Source organism: Pseudorasbora parva, chromosome 24, assembly GCF_024679245.1.
Source record: "Pseudorasbora parva isolate DD20220531a chromosome 24, ASM2467924v1, whole genome shotgun sequence".
NCBI lineage: Eukaryota > Metazoa > Chordata > Actinopteri > Cypriniformes > Gobionidae > Pseudorasbora > Pseudorasbora parva.
The window spans coordinates 30,302,272-30,318,596 of NC_090195.1; the positions used below are offsets into that span (position 1 = coordinate 30,302,272).

Sequence of the window (16,325 nt, forward strand, 5' to 3'; positions counted from 1 at the left end):
AATTATAAATAAAAACGGAATTTCATTATTATTATTCTTTTTTTTTCTTTTTTTTTTTACTGACAGTATAAATATTGCTTGGTTGCATAATTGCATTTGAGTATTGTTCATGTGCATTTTAACATAAGACTTTTAATTGAGGCCAAGTCAGTTTTATTTATTAAGTTAATTAATATTTATCATAAAGTTGTAACTCCAAATATTGATGTGCAATTTTGTTTTTAGAGATTTACTGTAATGTCCTGTTGATGTAGAATAGCACTAAAGTTTGTGCAATTTCATTCTAATGAGAATGACTTTAATGCACATCATCCAAAATATTAAATCGGAAAGCTATTATGCTATTAAAGCTATTATGAACAAGTGCTAATGCTAAACACCATGAACCAAAACCGTTTAAATGAAGAGTTACTGAGCTCACCTGAATTCTTTGACAAAGTTATAGTAGAACAATTATGATTAAATCTTTCATGTAATCTTGAGTACTGAGCAAGGTTTAAATGTATGAAGTCTGCCGGAGTATGTGTGTGCTTGTGTATATGTGTGCATCGACTTTATTAACCTTCTGATGAACAGCATTTTCTCTCTCGACAGTAGTAAATGTTTCAAAAGACAGCAAACACAAACAGTCACAACACATAAACCAAGAAAAAAATCAGTAAAAACGAACAGCTGACACTACACAAACATATCAAGGCCAGTACATTTCTAGTGTAGAACTGCTAGAATTACCAGGGAGTCTAAGGATCTATAAAGGACACTGCAATGTAGCGTGTCCCATTGGTCGTAGGTAGTCCTTCGTGAAGGTGGGTGAGTCTACCTGGATGCATGAAGCTCCAGCCTTTTCTAGGAGACTCTATGGAACAGTTATATCTGTGAAATCGGCAACCTCCACCCTGAAATAGAAGGAAATGGGTCATAAGTTTAACTATGTAGGAAAACTTTTAGGAAATCTAACTCCAGTATATCACAATCTTACCTGGAAATCTAAGCCCTTATTGTTGAGAGCGATATTAATGGTGAATGTTGAGGAATCGTGATGTGGTCTCAGATAGGCTTGTCTATTTGGAGTGTACTTCACCACAAAGTTCATAATCGCATAGCCCTGAAAGACAAAAAGGATAGGAGACTAAATCAAAACCCAACTCTCAAAAGTATCTACAGATTTGCTTAATGGTATGTTTTCACGACAAAGATGTATTAAAACATTCCAGTATGCACCTATAGACTGAACACATAATACGCATAGGCATGACATCACCATTTTCACAAATGCAGTAGTTTTGTAGTTGTTTTATTTTCATAAACTTGTAAGTTTGCGTTTTCAGGCTCCCAAAACACTGTTTTCATGTAAATGAACGGCCAAAATGGGTAAAAAGTTATGGAACAAGTATTTGTGAATAACTTGCAGAATCTGTGAAGATGTGAATAATATTTACTAAATTAGAGAGATCATAAAAATATCATACTTTTTTTTTTTTTTTTTTACATATAGTCCACAAGACAAACAAAATAGCTGGATTTATTAAAATGGCCCTGTTCAAAAGTTTCTGAACCATTGATTCTTAATACTGTGTATCATTGATCCACAACTTTTTTTTTTTTTTTTTTTTTTGTGATGGTTGTTCATGAGTCCCTTGTTTGTCATGAACACTTAATCTGCCCAATGTTCTTCATAAAAATCTTCAGTTTTCCAGCATTTTTTGCATATTTGAACCCTTTCCAGCAGTGACTGTGATTCTGAGATCCATCTTTACACACTGTGGACGATTGAGGGACTCAAACACAACTTTTAAACAAGGTACAAACATTCACTGATGCTGGTGAGGGGGGTGAAAACTTTTTAGATTTTTAGAGATCAAGGTAAATAGTACTTAATTTGTCTTCCGGGAAACATAATATTTTGCTTCTGAAGGGCAGTACTAAAAAAAAGTGGACATCTTAATCCTGTTCAAAAGTCCGGCTCATATTGCATTCTGTTTCCTTCTGGAGCATCAATGAATGTTTGTACCTTTTTTAATAGTTGTGTTTGAGTCCCTCAATCGTCCTCAGTGTAAAAAGATGGATCTCAGAATCACAGTCACTGCTGGAAAAGGTTCGAATATCAACCTGATCTCACAGATTTCCGTGAAATGAACAGGACCCTTAACTTAAAAATCTGTGGTAGTTTCACGGAATCGTCGAAAATTCCGTGATGGGTTCACGGAAGTGATGCCTATGTAAGTCAATGACCGTCAGCATCCGTGGTCCACACACGGATTCCCTGTCCCAACACCTTATATTCGTCAGTTTGATTCAGTCAGCATAATTTATTTACATTTATTTTTCTTTTTATTCAGACACGTTTTGAACACGTAACTCAATCCCTTTCCTAAACCTACCCATTTGTGTATTATAAAAAACAGGATATAACAGGCAGATACACAGATACGACTGAAGGCACAATTTATTCAGAAATTACAAATATTCCAAGTGTTCCGAGGCCAAACGATTGATTTCTGTGAAGAAAATCCCCAAAAGCGATCAAAAACGTCGAGTCCATATATTAATACATTTCAAATATTGCCGCTGGAAGAAACGTAACGTCAGCTTTGACAGCATTGGCTGTTGTGTGTCTCGTGACCAATTGTGTCATTACGTCAGCTTTGATTGTAAAATGCCATTGACTCTCGTGTGTCTCGTGACCGTTCGCGTCATGCTGAAGAGTCAGTCGTCTCTCATCTGTATCATTTGAATCATGAGAAATATAACCGAGTGTGTGTGTGGAGCGCGATCATCATTTCAACGATTAAAACATTAAGATCAACTACATGAAGATATCGTATGACTTCAGAAGACTTGGAATTCAACATGAGTTAATACTTCTATACTGTTTCTGGTCCGTTTTTGCAATAAATAACTGTGACTGTACATTTATTGGTCTGTTATGTGTTTTATATTGTTGAGTGGGTAGGTTTAGGGTAGGAGTGGAGTTAGTTGCTCTGAAATAGAAAAGTAGGCTATAAATATTCATAAAATCATGTCTACTTTTACAAATACAAATAAATAAATGTGTGTTGGGAATCCGTGTGTGGATCACGGATGCTGCCTGTCATTGACTTACATAGGCATCACTTCCGTGAATCACTTCCGTGAATCACTTCCCATCACGTAATTTTCGGCGATTCCGTGAAACCACCACAGATTTTTGAGTTAAGGGTCCGCGGTTATTTCATGGAATTCTGTGAGACCAGGTTGTCAAATATGCAAAAGATGCCGGAACACTGACAAATTTGTGAAGAACATTAAGAACATTAACTGCTCAAGACAAACAAGAGACTCATGAACAACCATCAAAAAACAAAAAAATACAACAGCCATGGATCATCCAGTTTACAATACACAGTATTGAGAATCGATGGCTCATAAACTTTGGAATGGGTCATTTTAATAAATTCTGCTATTTTTTGTCTTGTGGACTAAATGTAAAAAAAGTGTGTATATAAGGTGCCATACATATATTTACAGGACAACTGCAGGATGTTGCATAATGTAAATTGTCTACATAAAGTATATAAAATATATATTATATATATATATATATATATATATATATATATATATATATATATATATATATATATATATAAATTTGATTGCATTTTCTATAATCTCATTTATTTAAATTTTTAATTATCCACATTTTCGCAGTTCACATACTTTTTATTGCAACTATAGTGAAGTTGCAACCTCCACGTTCACACAAGTTATTTTCCATACAGCAACAGATCATGTTAAATGGCTCTTTTGTTCCTCACATAAAATGCCAATTGTGGCTTTTGAAATAGTATGGTACTTTTAACAGACTTGGTCATTTTGACCTGTTGTTCTATGGAAAAGAGCTTCAAGGAGATTCTTCTAAAATAATTTGCTGAATTAAAAATAAAAGTGTAATGGTTTAGAAAAAAATGAGGTTGATTAAATAATGCCAGAAGTTTAAATTTTGGGGAACTATCCCTTTAATAGGTGACCTACAAAGAATCCAGACTCATGGTGCCAACCGAAGTTCACATTCCATGAGTCAAATGAACCAGAGACCTAATAACATTAGGTATGCTCAATAGTGGACAGCGCCTTCCTAAAACAGAAGCGAGAGAGGGAAAGCTGAAAATTACTGAGAGAAAAGATGACTTGACTCATTCCATGAGTCATGTCAACCAAAGACCTAACAAAGTTCATCTAGCAAGCTGTGTTTTAACTGGCTGCTGTACTAAGTCTTCTGAAATCATGCATATGTACAAAAAAGATATCCGTGGCGGACAAAAAATTGCTTAAATTGCTCAAATTATAGAAAATGCCCTATTTACAACTAATATGCAGCAGCTCAATGATTACATTAGAGTGTGAAGTCATGTGTCAAATCAACTAGACTTAACGGATGAATTTCAAGAAGCCTGTCGAGAACATTTCTGGGTCATATTTCACACCATAAAGAAAAAAAATGTGTTATGAGTTCAAAACCATTTGTTTCCAATTAAATAAAAATGGCGGAAAATCTAGTGTGAAATTAAAAAAATACCAAGTGCACTTCAGAAAGAAAAAATGCACTGAAAATCTAAACACTGAAATGTAAATATGCAATAATTCAAAAAAAATAATAAATCCCACTTTTACTGGTGTAAGGATGCAGCTGGCTTCAAGTTTTTGCCAAGTGTTTCCATTTTTTTTTTAATAGCTGTTTTTGAACATGGAATTTGTGTTTGGTTTCTAAATAAATTAGACATTAAGCTCTTTCTGTTTTAGTAACTGAAATTACAAATTTAAAAATGAAACATGCATTGCTGTAATGATTGATTAACTCTAATAAAATATCACAACCCCCCAAAATGTTGATGTTCTATTGTCCCTAATTCTTAAAAATAACCATGTTTTTTTATAGGATTCATAGATTTCACCCAGTGTCAGACATTAATGGGGGCTTGAAAATGAACAAAAATGAACAAAAATGATGCCCAAATTCAAGATAAGGGGCAAAAAATGTTCCTGCTAAATCTATTACAACTGTCGTGATTAAAGTAAAATGGGAAAGTAATGAAAAGTAGTCATTGCAGTATTTAAATTAGACCTGTTCACGTGGCATTTTCTTTCAATGTGTTGCAGCATTAAGCATTATAACACAATACCCATTTCTGTTGAGTGTATGGATAAAAATGTTAACCTAACCAATGTTAACCTAATTAATTCCTATTTATATACTTTATGTAGACAATTTACATCATGCAACATCCTGCAGTTGTCCTGTAAATATACTGTATGTATGGCACCTGAGCAACTGCATACCGCCTGTGTAAATAAACATACTTAAACATCAGATATAGCTTCCACCTTTGATGAATTTGTTGATTTGGAGAAGCAGTCTTTAGTATTCCGGCTGAAGTAATTGATTAAATAAAAGACGACAGATACATTTAACAATGTAATCACAAAAATTGCCTTTTCAAAGTTAAAGAAATGACCTCTTAATTGAAAAATTGATTTCTGACCCTGGTTTCAACCTAATAAACATAAGACATAATCTCTTACAAAAAGATGAAGAGGTAAAATAGTCAATTTGATTTAACAGCTGATTATGACTCAGTCCAGACCCAGACAGACTGGCTCACCTTGGGGTAATAGCCAGAGAAAACCTTGAGAGTGACGGGGGAGATGAATTCTCTGATAAAGTGCAGCCATTCCTTATCGAAATCGATCTGTTTCATATGAATGTCATCTGTCGGGACACTCTCATAGCCTCCAGTGATACGATTGTCCTGCAAATAGAAACCACAATGACTGGGCAAACAGTCGATGATAAAAACTGCACAATGACACTGCTGTGTAAAGTCTATTTTAAAGTTAATTTACACTGGGTGGAAAAATCCCCAAAATAAAGAATAAACATGTGCATGACTAGATATTTAAACATTTTTGTATGCTAAGAATAACCTGTTTCCTTTTGTATTTGCACATTAGAACGTTTTTTATTATTATTATTCAATGGTGATCCCTGTACAAAGAGTGCAGACTGTTTTAAGGCCGGCGGGTTTATCTGACCTTGTGACCTCCACCAGACCATGACCCATAGTTTTCCATCTCGTCCACCAGCTCATCGCAGGCTTTCTCCGAGAACACAGGGAACCAGAAAACATCTGGGCATGGCTGCAGAAACATAAACAGGTGCTTAACATAATCAGGTCTTTTTTATATAAAAGTACTGAAGTATAGTCATAAAATAAGCAATTTGCAGATAGGTTTCTAAAAGGTACAGTGGCAAAAATTGCAAATTTAGGAATCAGAGAGAAGGTGTAAATCCAAATTTCATTATTTTTGGTGCTCAAAATTTTGCTATCATTACAAAAGTGTAGAGGGTTATTGATTATTCTACTCTAAGGCCTACAAATCCATCTTTTCTTCAAACTGTCTTATATAGCAAGGCTGGACAACTCTGGCCCTTGAGGTCCCTTTCCTGTAGAGTTTAGCTCCAACTCTAACCAAACACCTGGACAAGCTAATCATTCCAGTTTGATCTAGGTTGGAGATAAACTCTGCAGGAGAGTGGACCTCGAGGGGCTGACTTTCCCAGCCATACTATAAAGTTGCAGGAATATAGGAGCCATGTACATTGATCAGGCATAACATATGACAGGTGAAGTGAATAACACTGATTATCTTCTTCATCACGGCACCTGTTAGTGGGTGGGATATATTAGGCAGCAAGTGAAAATGTTGCCCTCAAAGTTGATGTATTAGAAGCAGGAAACGTGCAAGAGTAATGATTTGAGCAAGTTTGACAAGGGACACATTGTGATTGTAGACGACTGGATCAGAGCATCTCCAAAACTGCAGCTCTTGTGGGTGTTCCCGGTCTGCAGTGGTCAGTATTTATCACAAGTGCTCCAAGGAAGGAACAGTGGTGAACCAGAGACAGGGTCATGGGCGGCCAAGGCTCATTGATGCACGTGGGGAGCGAAGGCTGGCCGTGTGGTCCGATCAAACCGATCAGACGAGCTACTATAGCTCAAATTGCTCAAGAAGTTAATGCTGGTTCTGATAGAAAGGTGTCAGAATACACAGTGCATCACAGTTGCGTATGGGGCTGCATAGCCACAGACCAGCCAGGGCTGTTGCATTGTTGCAGACCATGTACACCCTTTCATGGAAACGGTATTCCCTGGTGGCTGCGGCCTCTTTCAGCAGTCGCCGTATTAACTGGCATAAGCCCTATGTGCACAAAGATTAGTATTATCTAGGGACCTCTGTGATTTAGAAATGATTCCCCCACATCTGAGTTTTGTGTGTCGCATTCGCACGGGATAAGCAAAGCCTGAGATTTTACTCCAATTTACTGACTTATCTCCCGGATATGATCTCAAGACTTGTAAATGTTTTCCGTTATAGATATAGCTGTATGAAATCATACACAGTCATATGTATCAATATCGTTTTGATAGTTTTATATTAATAAAAATTATTTTGTTCAGTTAGAGAACAGTTGCTACACTTAAAAACTGAGCACAGACCAGCGGCAGGAATCAGATTTAATTCATCACGAGTGAGAAGCTGACAATATACGATGGAAGATTCAGTTTCAAAGCTAAATGCAAAAGCGCCCATTTAAGCGAGTTTGTCATTGTACTGTTCTGTTGTTATGCTTTTCATTAAGAATTGTATTGATATTAATATTAAAGACACCATTCAAGCAATTTGCTCCAAAATTGGTACTCATTCTAAAGTGAAAGTATAATCCGTGTGGGAATTCATAACCGTGCGCATTATAAAAGCAGCTTCCATTCTTTGTGAAAGATAAAGATAGAAATGTGCACAGGAAACAAAAAATCTTGCAAAATTATAGACAATCCGCCTAATCCTGGCCAAATCACTGGGATGCCGATTCGCACGGGACTAGTGGTATCACAGGACCTCGGTGTTCGCCGAAATATGGTAGGTCATTTGCAGGGGAATTTTTACTTTACAAATTACAGACATGGCCGATTTGCACGGGATTAAGATCACTGACATTCTCTGCAATTATTACAAATCACCAGAGGTCCCCAGATAATATTAATCCCATGCAAATAGGGCTATAGTCCATAATGATTACGGAGATGGCACATTTGGACATGAATCTAATCCCATCCGAAGTCTTTGGATTGTGGAGGAAACCGGAGCACCCCAAGGAGACCCAAACCAACATGGGAAGAACATGAAAACTCCACACAGAAATGCTGGGACTCAAACCGGTCTAGCTGGGATGTTTTGACACTGTAAATCACTAGATCCTCCAATCAACTTTCTCAACACTGGGTCTCTTGGAAACTGCTGAATTGAATCCTATCTCCCATGTAGTTGGATAAATTGCATCAAGTAACCACAGTGGTGACTCAGAGTTTGGTGCTTTGCCTTATATTCTTCTCAGCATACACAATGTTTTCACACAAAAAATCACTAATGCCTTGGATTTACCTACAACTACTATGCCTGAAACAGAGTTCTAATTCTCATTCTTGTCTTTGAATGACCAAATCTCAGCTCAACCTAGTAAATACATAGCGTCTTGTCTCAGTATTATTGTTCAGCTAGGCCCATCATAGAAAACACCATCCAGGTCAGACAAGAATTTGGAGGTAGTATTTGATGACCAGTTTAGCTTCAGAGACCATTTCCAAGGCTGTCCAGCCATGCAGATACACACTGTATTTCTTCAAGAAGATAATGTCCTGCTTGCATGGACACTTAAAATGTAAATTTTGTTTATTTGGTCTTCAAAAGAGTATGCACTTTACCACTACTTGCCTTGCTTCACCGATTACCAGTTGCTGCCCTCAAAGTTAAAAACACCTCCACGTTTTCCCTATTTAAATACAGTTGCACGAATAGTTGAACGATCAAGTATAGTGACATAAAATAAAACTTGGCGCTTTTCTAACCAGATTAAAAAGGAGAACTATAATGTATTGCGGAATATCACCTCTGAGAGTACTTCGACTCGGCGCAGTAAAAAGTCACGCCTGAAACATCGCCAAGTTTTATTTTATGTCACCATACTTGATCGGTTAACTATTCGTGTAACTGTATTTAAATGGGGAAAACGTGGAGGCATTTAGTCACTTCTAAATTGATCTCTGTTTGGTACCATAGTGAATGAACTGGGCTTAGTGGGCTAAGCTAAATGCTATCAGATCGTCACCGCACGCCAGAGAGACGAGATAGGTGTGTGTCAACTCGTTTTATTTAAGGGAATAACAGTTTAATATGAAAAAGCGGTGAAGTATCCCTTTAAATGTACTGATGCTTGCCTATAGAACAACTACTAGGTATCTATCCTTCTGCAAAAAGTCTGGTCGATAAGTAAACAAACTCCCTTTTCAGAAGACTAGTTTCACAGTACATCCATGGTGGAATGAGCTTTCTCACTCTACCTGAACAGCATCTGCTAAAAAAAAAATAAAAAAAAATTTAATTGTTTGTTTATACCTGCTCCAAGAGGTTGTCAGTAAAAATTCGACTGTAGTTGGGATGGATGTATTTCTCTCTCCAGTCCTGTGTAAGAGAAAGCGAATTAGTACTTAGTTCATTCACTGACCTGCATTGCAAACATTGATAAGCTTCTTTGCATTCATTTGGCAGACAGACTAAAACCTAGATGGAGGTCAACACAGACTTATGTTTACACTCTCAGCACTCCACATTCATTACTATTGAAAAATGAACCACTAAACGAAAACTAATGGGTTTGTACACGTTGTATACAGAAAAGATTCAATCACAAATTGTGTAGTCACTCACCAGAGGGTTTTCAAATATTTGCCAAAGGTCATTGTTATGATGGGATGTGTTATAGTTGGCAGTTGAAATAAGCCTTCCGAACTCATGGCGATTTGTAACATACATGAACACTCCCTGAGTCGGACAAAGAAAAGGTAGTTAGATACTACAAATTTTATTTATAATGGAAAGTGGAACATTCACATTTCAAAGAAAAATGAGTTACTGTAAAATGAGCAATAAACAAGACAGATCCAAATAATTTAACGTAAATAATACAAAGAAATAACAAAAAAGCATCATAATCTGTAATAAGTAATGTGTGATCATTAAAAATTGGAGGACAAATTGGGAACGGCTGTGAGAGGGAATGGAACGGGAACACAGGGAAGTGCTGGCAAAAGTGCAAATCCAGGAATCAACATTCCTGTTCACTGTACTACAAGCAGGGATAAGGTTTCTTGCATCTAAATATGGGAAGATCCAGACTTACTCTCAGTCTTGGCTTTAACATTTAAGCATAGTTGTTGAATCCAATGCAAAAATACAAATGTAACAAGTGCTACATAACTACCCAGGCTGAGATAAGTCATGGAGCTCATGGAAGTTTCATGTTATTGGTATTGGTGTGCTTGGGAGAGGGTTGGTCTTGGATGCAGATGTCACTGCAGGGAAAACTGTAATGCAGGATATATATTAGATCCTTCATTGGTTTTTCCACCACTTAACTCAGAAAGGGTGTATCACTTTATGGTTCAGTGTATATGTATATATATAATATCTGGTGCTTTGTCCATCTGTCATGGGTTAACCCCATCAAAAAGAAGAGGTAGTTTATCAAAAACAATGGCATCAATTTTCCAAAGGGTTCCGCTAATTAGATGAACACATCTGTCTCTGCAAGATGTATTCTAAAATTGCGGTATGTTTAAATCAAATGTTTGAATGCCTACTATCGCATGCACCTAAATGTCTGGAATAGAAAAGACAAAAAACATGAAACAACCATAAAATGTGAATGAAATGGGGATTTATGGTTTTTCCACATGCATAGTAGTTCTTCTCAAATTTGGTTTACCCTTTCCTTGAGATTACATGTTTTGTAATTTGCCAACAATGCTTGTGATCTTGAGATTACATCAAGCAAGCAAATATTAAAGGAACACTAAACCGTTTTTAGAAATAGAGCTTATTCAAATTCTTTCCTACATTTAGATATGTGGACAAATCCATTTTTTTCTCAGTGCATGCATTGTTTTAGTTTGGCAGGGTCGCCGCTAGCATAGCTTAGCATAATGAATGGAATCCTATGTTGCCAGCTAGCATGTCCCGAGTAAAAGTGATAATTTTAGTTTTTTTTAAACCCCACCCAATTACTTGTTGTGGCCTGCGTATTCACAACAAGTACAAATAGTGATGCAGATTAAGACTCTGCGACTTCCTAGGCAGATATGGACTTGGAATATATTATGTGATATCGCTGTGCCCAAGTAGCAGTGATTTACCTGTGCTTCCCCATAATATAGTCCCAAGCCAGAATCTGCCTAGGAAATTGCCTAGTCTTAATCTACATCACTATTTGTACTCGTTGTGAATACGCAGGCCACAAGAAGTAATTAAGTAAGGGCTTTTTTTTTGGATCACTTTTACTTAGTTAGCTGGCAACATAGGATTCCATTCATTATGCTAGGCTAAGCTAGCAGCGACCCTGCCAAACTAAAACAATGCATGCACTGAGATAAAAAATGCATTTGCCCACATATCTACATGTAGAAAAGAAGTTGAATAAGCCCTATTTCTAAAAATGGTGGAGTGTTCCTTTAAATGTTAGTCTAAATGTATTACTACATTTAGTATTTTAGTATGGTTGGAATACCACTTTCTAACCATTTGGAAAAGTGACGCCTTGCTTTAAAACATTGGTATCCTAAATGATATAAGATAGAATAATCAAAACAAGAGGAACCTTTGGAGGTCTGAGCATATGGAATGTTTCCGGAGAAGGAGATTCTCTTTCTCTGTGTACTGTCTAAAACGAAGGAAAAGCACCATGTAAATTATATAATGAGACACAAACAGTGTGAGTAACAAAGAGAGAGAGAGTTTAAGATATTAGCTTATTAAGGGAAGACTGCCTTTTCAGGACAGTTGAGGTGCCTGTGTTTTAGTTGGCTGATTTTCTGTTTAGAAAAGATCTATGCACTGCCTTAAGGTGTCCTAAGCAGCAGACAGGAAGTATTTTAGTTAAAAAAAAAAACAGCAGAGTTAGTTAGTAGTGGTGTAGGACGTTTAAGGAGAGGCAAAAACACACAGCCAGACATTCCCTTTGGTTCAATGTCACATGTTACGCGTGAAAAAGGGAGAGAGAAAAAGGATGATGAACACTTTGAATGCATCACAGCGGCTGCCATAAACGGACAGAGAGGTCATGCCTTCACAACAGAACATTGATCTACTTTGAATACTTGCCAGTTACATCTTGGTCACAGAAGTGCAGCAGGTGTTTAAAAGCAATGAGAAATCAGGCTAAAATGTCATATGCTAACTAATACAGAACAACGGATGTTGTAGAGGTTAACTGCTTTATCATACAATTTCCTACATTACCCCCTTAATCCAACTGAAATTCTATCAACAGAAAATGTGACATGCTGTCAGTTATTACATTCTGATCCCTCAGTTTGCAAAAAACAAAGATCTTTTTAGTAGTAATGAATGTACAATGGAAGTTTATGGGGAAATGTATTCTAGAGGGATTTGATAACTGGATTTAGAATTGGATTAACAAGTTTTATGCTACTAACATAATTCATGTGGGTGAAGTTTGCATATAAGCAGTACTTTAAGAACAGTATGTAAGTGTGCATCATGTTTCCATGTTCAAGATAACATTTTAAATATTTGCCATAACTTTGCACATAAAAGTTAGTTAAGAAACTTTTGTTTGGGTCTCTGTCATTGTAAGTGCATTACTTTGAATGTGTTTTTTTTATTTCTTATTAACATACAGCATGTCATATATGCTGTTGATAGAGCTTAAACATTATATATAAATATTAAATACAATTATATAGCTTTTTTATATTAATTGCACAGAAACAAATTATATCAAATTAACATTTCATATCGAAACACTTGAAACCCTAGACTATAATTATACTTTACATATTTATTGTTGATCTAGATTAAATTGTATTATAATTGTACTGCTTTGTGTTCCAGCGGTCATACCAAGTCTCTGGCATTCCTGCACATGGCCATGTCAGGGTCCAATCTCTCCAGCACAAAGACATTCCTCTCTTTGAGTTCATTCCTCAGAGTCTGGCCCTTAATGAGGTAGATGTGAGCCATGAAGGGGATGTTCCACACACCACTATTTACACAAGAAAGGACAAAACATTTCATATTTCATATTTGGCTTGGTAAACCCTACAATATGGTGACAAACTCCCCACAAAAAAAAAAAAAAAAAAAAAAAACAATATCCAAAATCTTTGTGGGGACATTTTTTTTGTCTCCATGAGGAAAATGGCTTATAAAATCATACTAAGTGATGTTTTTTTAAATGTAAAAATTCAGTAAGTAGGGTACGTGCAGTTTAAAAATCATAATACCTATAGAAATAGTTTTTTTTTTTAGAAAGTAAAAATGCAGAATGTTTCCTGTGATGGGTAGGTTTAGGGGTACGGGCAGTGAAAGGTGATAGAAAATACGGTAAGTACAGTATAAAAACCATTACGCCTATGGAATGTCAACAACAAATGTGTGTGTGTGGGTCTGGGAAAATGTCCCCACACAGATATATATCCAATATCCAATTTGTTTGGTCCCTATGAGCAAAAACAGCTTATAAATTATACTACGTGACTTTTTTTTATGTAAAAGATTTCTGAGGTAGGTAGGAGGTTAGGAGGGTTATGGTTAGGGGATAGAATTTACAGCCTGTACAATATAAAAAACTGTATGGAGAATCCTATTTTTAATATTGTGTTAAAGTAGATTGACTTTGTTAGAGAAGTGCTTGAGCTGGTGAGAAATGTACATGCTAAAAAGCATTCTGAGTTTTAATAGGGTCCGCTTTTTGATTTGGAGAATGATAATTATGCACTTTCTTAATTGTCTAATAAGATTATACACACTGTAATTTCAGATCTCAATCATTTCTGAATCACAATCTCTTAAATCACTCACACACGCTTTCCTTGCACGATGTCAATGTAGTCCTCAGATCTTGCATAATAACCATCAAGGCTCAGTGCTCCCCAAAAGTTGGACCACAGTTTTCCATGCCGGGTAACAAGGGGGCCAATTATATTTCTGAGGTGGAAAAGGGATAAAGGAAAAGATAAATGACTCAAAAAACCACATCAGCTCATAAATGTACTATATAGGCCTACTAAGAAGGCCTACAAAAAGGTATTAAAATGAAAGGAAATCTAATGCTTAAAAGCTGACCACAAACAGGTGTAGATTTGCTGTACTCAATTTTTACAAGTAAGTGGTTAACATGATTCATGTGAGAACATTTTCTTGTGTGAGGTTGTGGAGTGCTTCTTTTTATTCATGAACATAAGAGCAGTTTTATATGGCGTGCTCTCTACAATCATGAGTGTGACCCTTAAGTACCAGAGTCAAGCCTTCACATCTAGAGTGACCTTAAACTCTACAAGCATAAAGAATATCACTTAACTGAGGTAAACATGTCATCCAAAACACATTAGTGGAAATTATAGTGTTGGTCAACAATGTGAAAGCAAGCAAGTAAAATTCCACATTTCTACAGTTCCCAGTTACGATTACACTCCACCAGCCAGAGGCCAGCAGCGAGAGTTCCCAAGACCTCTTAAAATATCCGAAGATGGCTTCCTCCATATTCATGCGAAAGAGCACTCAAGGTTGTCACGTTAAATGTGACTGGGTTCAGGCTTGTTTTTTAGTTAAAGTCAAGTGGCATTTTAAGAGTTCATGCGATATAGAGCAGACTGTTTCTATGCGCCATGGGAAAACAGGAAGCCACCCATGCTTATTTTTAAACCGTGAGGGACTCGCATTCAGTCGGCTGTAATGTTCCTGTGGTTTTAGCACTTGAGGGATTCAAGTCCTTTCCCTCAGACAAAACGGTTACTGTGGGAGATTCCACAGTATTGAAACGTTTAGCATCAAAGTGAAGTTACCTGTTTTGCTCGATGAGGAGTTTTAGGGTCTGTCGGTTGGTGAGCATCACATCTGCATCGATGCTGAAGTAATAATCACAAGAAAGATCCTTCCGGCATGAATCCCTGGAAGAAAACAACGAGGATGTCATTATTAATATTGGCAAAATTCTGTGTAATGTTGATTCTCTCATAGTCTTTAAAGGACAACTCTGGTGAAAAATGAACCTAGGGGTAATTAACATCGTTCTCTGGGATGTGATTTCTTGAAAATTGAATGTAAAGAGTTTTATTTTATCTCTAAAAACAGATTAGCTTTTAACGCTTATGTATGGGGCACAGGGTAAGTAAAATTAAATCACTAGTTAATACCACTACACTCTAAAATATGTTGGGTTAAAAACAACCCAAGTTGGGTTGAAACTGCACCAACCCAACAATTGGGTTGTTTTAACCCAATGGTTGAGTTGTTCTTACCCAGGAATTGGGTTGTCTTAAGCAACATTTAACCCAACCACTGGGTTAAAACAACTCAACCATTGGGTTAAAACAACCCAATTGTTGGGTTGGTGCATTTTCAACCCAACTTGGGTTGTTTTTAACCCAGCATTTTTTAGAGTGTAACAAGGCTCAAAATAGCCTCACACTAACATGGTAGCATAATGAGAGTCCCTACATGCAAACCGAAGCATTGAGAACTTTGTAAGTGTACAAACAGTTTAATATGAAGATACTTTATAAAGACAGTAGGTGTTTCTCAGTGTCAAGGATGCTTCCTTGGAAGGACGCATCCTTCCAAGTCACTTCATTCAGAGGCTAGGCGAGGCTCCTCTTTAGCATTCGGAGAACACGTAAATGGAACAGGCTAGCAAGTGTACGTCATTGCGTCATTACGTCAGTGAAAAGGTCCGTTGGCCATCAATAACATTATGTGTAACGTTATTTGTATATATTTTTTATATCAATACAGTAGTAATTTGTACCGGCATTTAAACGTTAAACTTTACCTATATTTACTATGGTTATAACAAATGTTTGTTTATGGTTTATTATGTGTGTGCAGGCAGTCGCCCGTGAGGGTTTTCCCCGTGTTACTTTCGTTTTGTTTATTATTTATTATAAAGTTGTTGAACGTTCACCGGTTCCCGCCTCCTTCCTTCCCATCTCCAAACTCCGATACAAGCATATTTGCACCGTTCACGCTCCGACTCCGGAAACGACTGAAGATAGCGAAGCTGCGCGCATAGGATTGTGGGTGATTTGAGAACGCGAAGTGCGCGAAGGCTACTCATATGTATCCTTTCCTGTATATGACATATTTTTCGAACGAAGGACTCAGTCCTTGGTTGAAATTCGAGGATCCTCGACATTGGAACAGTCCTTCGTCGG

General features: G+C 36.7%; 1 protein-coding gene across 2 annotated transcripts in view; it reads right to left on the reverse strand.

Moving 5' to 3' along the window:
• Positions 1-354: 354 nt before the first annotated feature.
• The window catches only part of plod2 (procollagen-lysine, 2-oxoglutarate 5-dioxygenase 2), a 61,466-nt gene continuing 45,495 nt past the window's right edge, over positions 355-16,325 (reverse strand). The window contains exons 11-20 of one of the 2 annotated variants that reach the window (XM_067435170.1): positions 14,958-15,062; positions 13,975-14,100; positions 13,015-13,156; positions 11,750-11,812; positions 9,805-9,918; positions 9,493-9,558; positions 6,073-6,177; positions 5,643-5,789; positions 980-1,105; positions 355-896 (exon numbers count right to left, since the gene is read on the reverse strand). In XM_067435170.1, coding sequence (XP_067291271.1) covers positions 741-896; positions 980-1,105; positions 5,643-5,789; positions 6,073-6,177; positions 9,493-9,558; positions 9,805-9,918; positions 11,750-11,812; positions 13,015-13,156; positions 13,975-14,100; positions 14,958-15,062 — 1,150 coding nt within the window. In that variant the 3' untranslated portion in view covers positions 355-740. The remainder of the gene's footprint in view (positions 897-979; positions 1,106-5,642; positions 5,790-6,072; positions 6,178-9,492; positions 9,559-9,804; positions 9,919-11,749; positions 11,813-13,014; positions 13,157-13,974; positions 14,101-14,957; positions 15,063-16,325) is intronic. The other variant, XM_067435171.1, reaches the window with a different exon arrangement.